General features: G+C 49.0%; 1 protein-coding gene across 1 annotated transcript; it reads left to right on the top strand.

Moving 5' to 3' along the window:
• The first annotated feature begins 10 nt into the window (after positions 1-10).
• Positions 11-4250, top strand: TYW3 (tRNA-yW synthesizing protein 3 homolog). Its single transcript, XM_026854479.1, has 5 exons — positions 11-1277; positions 1908-2006; positions 2689-2760; positions 3042-3175; positions 3812-4250. The coding sequence occupies exons 2-5, from the start codon at positions 1908-1910 to the stop codon at positions 4032-4034; spliced, it is 528 nt and encodes a 175-aa protein (XP_026710280.1). The 5' UTR covers positions 11-1277; the 3' UTR covers positions 4035-4250.
• The last annotated feature ends 250 nt before the right edge of the window (positions 4251-4500 follow it).

Raw genomic sequence — 4500 nt, 5'->3', positions numbered from 1 at the left:
TTTTTTTTTTTAACACAGCTACAGCAAGTATAAGAAAAATGCCAAGGAACTGGCCTTTGACTGGAGCTGAGGGGCCTGATCCTGTTCCTGCCAGGACTTTTCCCATCAGTTTTGCTGGGAGCAAGTTGGGGCCTCGGGCTTCACAGGCTTAAGGGAACATTATTTTCAGCACTTCCCTATTAATTCGAGGTTGCAGGAAATTACTGATCTAGACGCAGTAAGATACTTTGCTCCACTGACCCACTTTTGGAGGACACGAGTGCTGCAGGCGGCTCTGGGGCAGCGCCGGCGCGCACAGACGATTTCAGTCAGCGGGACTCCCTGGACTGGTCCTGTTCCCACTGATCAGCTCCCTCTGGGGCGTCTGCGAAATTCCTCGGCCTTCTCGGAGAAACAGAAACCCTTCAGAGCCCCCGCTGACAGCACAGCAGCTCGGAACGTGTCCTCTGCTACAGCCCAAGCAGCCGACACAGCCAGAGCCCTGTGCTGAGCCGCAGGGAACCGACGGCTCAGCCCGGCCCGGCTCAACCCATCCCGGCTCAGCCATTCCCGGATCAGCCCGGCCCGGCTCAGCCCGGGGCAGCATGAGTTGGCCTCAGCAGAGCTGAGCGGGTGACCCGAGGTGTTTCTGCACAGCGCTGCCTTATGCCGTGTTGATCCTTTCTGCTTCTCGTCACCTCTGGCACGGCTGTGGTTACTTGGGCGTTTTTTAAAATCTGGTGCACAAACTGAGCCATTCAGAAAGACCTTAAAAGAAGAACATTTATGGAGGAGATGCTGCATAAACACATATAAACACTTCTCAATGTTTAAAGGAGAGAGTGTTTCTTCAGCCAGCATGTCTTAAAAAAGCAGATGAATTTAATTATTTCCTGAAGATTTTAGTGAATATTTTCATTTTACAAGACAGATGAGAAGGGCTAGACAAAACAACAAAGTATGGGAAAACAGCTTAAATTTCCCAAGTTAACACAGCAAATTTTTTAGTGCTGCCAATTAAGCAACTGCAGGCAAACAAGAAGGGGGGCAAACAGTGCTTATGATTAAATAATCGTCTAGTGAAGTAAGTGCTATAACTGCCTCAAAGCAACCTTTCTGATTTGGAAAAAGTAGTATCAGCCCTTAAGATTTCTCTGCATAAAGACAGTATAGAAAAGCAGGGAAATTGTAACAGCAAACCACGCAGAATGTAATACAGCTTTCTCCACACTCACACTCACAAATCCAGAGTGTCACCAGCATCTCTCGGTCTTCTGGCAGAACTGAGGGGTCTGAAGGTAATTTCTTGAATTTTATAATTATGAAGTTACTTTTTTTTTTTCCTGTTTTGTGGGTTTATGCTGCTAATTTCAACCTCTGAATTTTTTATCTTTATAACTCTTACACAGCAGGCATTATTATTTAAACTAGGATTAAAATGTAATCCAGGATGTTAGGCCATGAATTTAATCCAATGAATCCCAGAAAGTTTTCTGATGTTGAGGAATGTACTTCAGAAACTAAATGTCTTTGATTTTAAAAACCAGTTTAAAAATAAATAAGCCAACCTGCTCAGGTTCCATGTGATGGCAGTGAAACAGTCCCCAGGCAGCACTGGCTGTACCGACCCACTGGAATGTACAAAGAGGGAAGTGCATTTTTGCAGGTTTCTGTGTCTTGTGATGAATTTTTATCAAACCTAAACAGTTTAGCAAACAGAACCATGGAAATCCATGGAATTTCTATGAAGTGTGAGCAATGAAAAATCAAGGGCAGCTGAACAAACCTCACTGCTTGGAACTCATTTGCTGCTTTGTTAATGCTCGTTTCCCACACTGACGAGCTATTATTTTCTTTTTCTTCCCCTTTTTTCATAGTAACAGTACACACTCTCAGTATTAATGTAAATATTTTGGTGTCTATTCCAGATGGCAGCACTAGAGAAAGCCACTGGCGACGTTGTGCTCAAGTTTGAACCGTTTGTCCTTCATGTGCTGTGTGAAGAGCTGCAGGACGCACAGCTTCTGGTAAAACCGCGTCGAGCAGCAGCGGGACCTGGTGGCTTTACCCCTCTGTGAAAGTGAAGGTGCTGGCTCCTGAGTCAGCTTTGGCACTTGGGAACAGTCCGGCTGAGCTGTGCCTTTGGTAACTGGGGTAGTGAAAGTAAGCTGATGAGGGAAACAGCTTTGAGCTGTTTTGCTGTACTTTTTAGAAGACAAAATTATGGCCCCACCGCTCGTTCTCCGAGCTGGCACCGGCCGCCTGGGTGTGGAAGCTCTTCCCGCCGAGCGCGGGGGTTTGTGCCGCCGTGCTGCCAGCCGGGCCCTTCGGCTCCAGAGTCTGAACTGGAGCAGCAGCCCCTTGGCCTGCGGGAGGCCTGCCTCGGGGCAGAGAGAGCTGATGGGCTGATGTCACTGCAGGGCCACTGCCGCGGGGCTCCCACCTGCCGGGGAGACGGCAGAGTGCCCAGCGCCCCAGCGGGCCAGGACCAGACCCTCCAGGCAGACTGGTTCTCTGAAAACCAACCACGGCCACCTGGGTTTGATCCTAGAAACACTGGCATGTAACTGTTGCTGTATTGACTTGGGGAGGTGGTTCAGAGTCAGGTTTTTGCAAACTGAGGTTGTAAGATGCATTTTAACCCTTCCGTGATTATTTCTCACTGTGAAAGTGTGTGAAACCTGCTGAAAGCATTTCTTTATTCTGCAGCATTCAGTGGCTGTCAATTCGGGGTTCAGGAACTCTGGTATTACAGTTGGCAAAGGAGGAAAAATTATGATGGTAAGAACTTTTTTACCTACCTGTAAGGAATGTAACAAAATCATGTTGTCACTGGTAACCTTGATGTTTCCAAGCCAAGATCTGAATTGCAGGTGACAGCCAGCTACCACAGGGCGTGCTGCAGCAAAGGAGCAGCTTCCTGCTTTAGTTGCAAACTAAACAATTGTCTGCAAAAGTGGGTTGGTTTTTTTTCCTGTAAGAAACTCCCTGTATTATTTAAATAACCTTCACAAAATAAAAAAAACTTTATTCCAGCTAAATCCTTCTGTCTGTGTTTTCAGGCTGTCCGGAGTACTCATTGCTTAGAAGTTCCACTGAGCCACAAGGGGAAACTGATGGTCTCAGAAGAATACATTGAATTTCTGATACACGTGGCTAATCAGAAAATGGAAGAAAACATAAGGAGGATTGACAGGTTTGTAAGAGCACACCAATCCTGTTCATGACATCTAAACCCAAAAGCTAGAGAGGTGATGCTAAAAAAACAACAAACAAAAAACCAAACCAGACAAACCCCTAAGTCTAAAATACAATTTCAATTAATCTTTTGAGCTCTGGAGACTATAAACTGTTTAAGCAAAAACCTGTAAGCAACACGAGTCTGGCGCAGGGTGTAAGTTTGTTTTTCCAAGGGTAACAGCAGCGGCTGCCGTGCCAGCAGCCTCTCGGCAGTGCTCGGGTCGCAGCGCTGCTCTAAGCCCGGCGCAGCGTTCCCGCGAGTGCTGGGTTGGGAAGGCAGTGGGAGGTCGCACGCGCGCTGGGCCTTGCGTTTGTCTCCAGCCGAGGAACACCAGGCAGAGGAGCCGGAGGACCAGAAGGGTCAGAAGGAGGCTGGAGACGCCTACGTGTACTACGAGTGTTTCTTTTCCTACGTCCACGTACAGTCTGCCCAGCTGTGAGGAGCAGCGGCTGACAGTGACAGTCCATCTGGTCAGACATTCACCTGACGTCGTTCTAGAGCTTCAGTGCAAAAGCATGAGTCTCTCAGAGTGGGTTTGCAGATCCTGAGCAAATCTAGGACAGTAATAAGTACCCGCTCGTTTGTTCCTAGATTCCACAGAAGCCTGGAGCTGGCCCTGAAGCCTGCGGCCGGGGCGAGCAGCCCCCCTCCGGGGCAGGCGGAGACCCACCGCCCCGTGTACCGCCGCAGGAGGAAGAGAAGGGCCGAGCCGGAGCGAGACGCACACGCAGCTCCGGAGGGTCACGGGCAGGAGCCGGAGCCTGAGAGTGACACAGAAAGCAGTCTGGGTATCTTTGCTGACATGACGATATAGACTAAGGCATTTGAAAGCAAATGGCCAACTGAATGAATAGTAATTGTGATGCTCTTTGTAAGAGATACAAATACTGCTCTGTTCTAAGTAGTAACGCTCGCTCTCATGGACACTTATCAGAAAAAAAAAAGGTAACTAAACAGAATTGTGAGCAGGTGTACTGCTGCAGAAGCACAGAATAAAACCTTAGGATGTTTTGAGGGTTTTGCAGCAGCACCGTTGAATTAACAATCGTTTGCTCTGTCAGCTACTGCAGGAATAACCCAGGTGCTGCAGCTCTGGGAAGCGCTTCACTGCGGAGTGCTGGCTTTAGGCCCGGTTTTGCAGAGCCGTGAAGCTCTACAGACTGGGTCGCTGCCCTTGAAGGTTTCAACCCCTGCAGGGCTGGGCACAGCCGCGTGCCCCACGCAGGCAGCCGCTGGAGAGGGACCCGCTGCGGAGGGGGGAGTGAGACCACGGGCCTGGG

This window comes from Athene cunicularia (genome assembly GCF_003259725.1).
Source record: "Athene cunicularia isolate RWA chromosome 8 unlocalized genomic scaffold, athCun1 chr8_part1, whole genome shotgun sequence".
Taxonomy (NCBI): domain Eukaryota; kingdom Metazoa; phylum Chordata; class Aves; order Strigiformes; family Strigidae; genus Athene; species Athene cunicularia.
The sequence above is the reverse complement of the archived record's forward strand: the minus strand, read 5'-3'. Positions and strand labels throughout refer to the sequence as shown.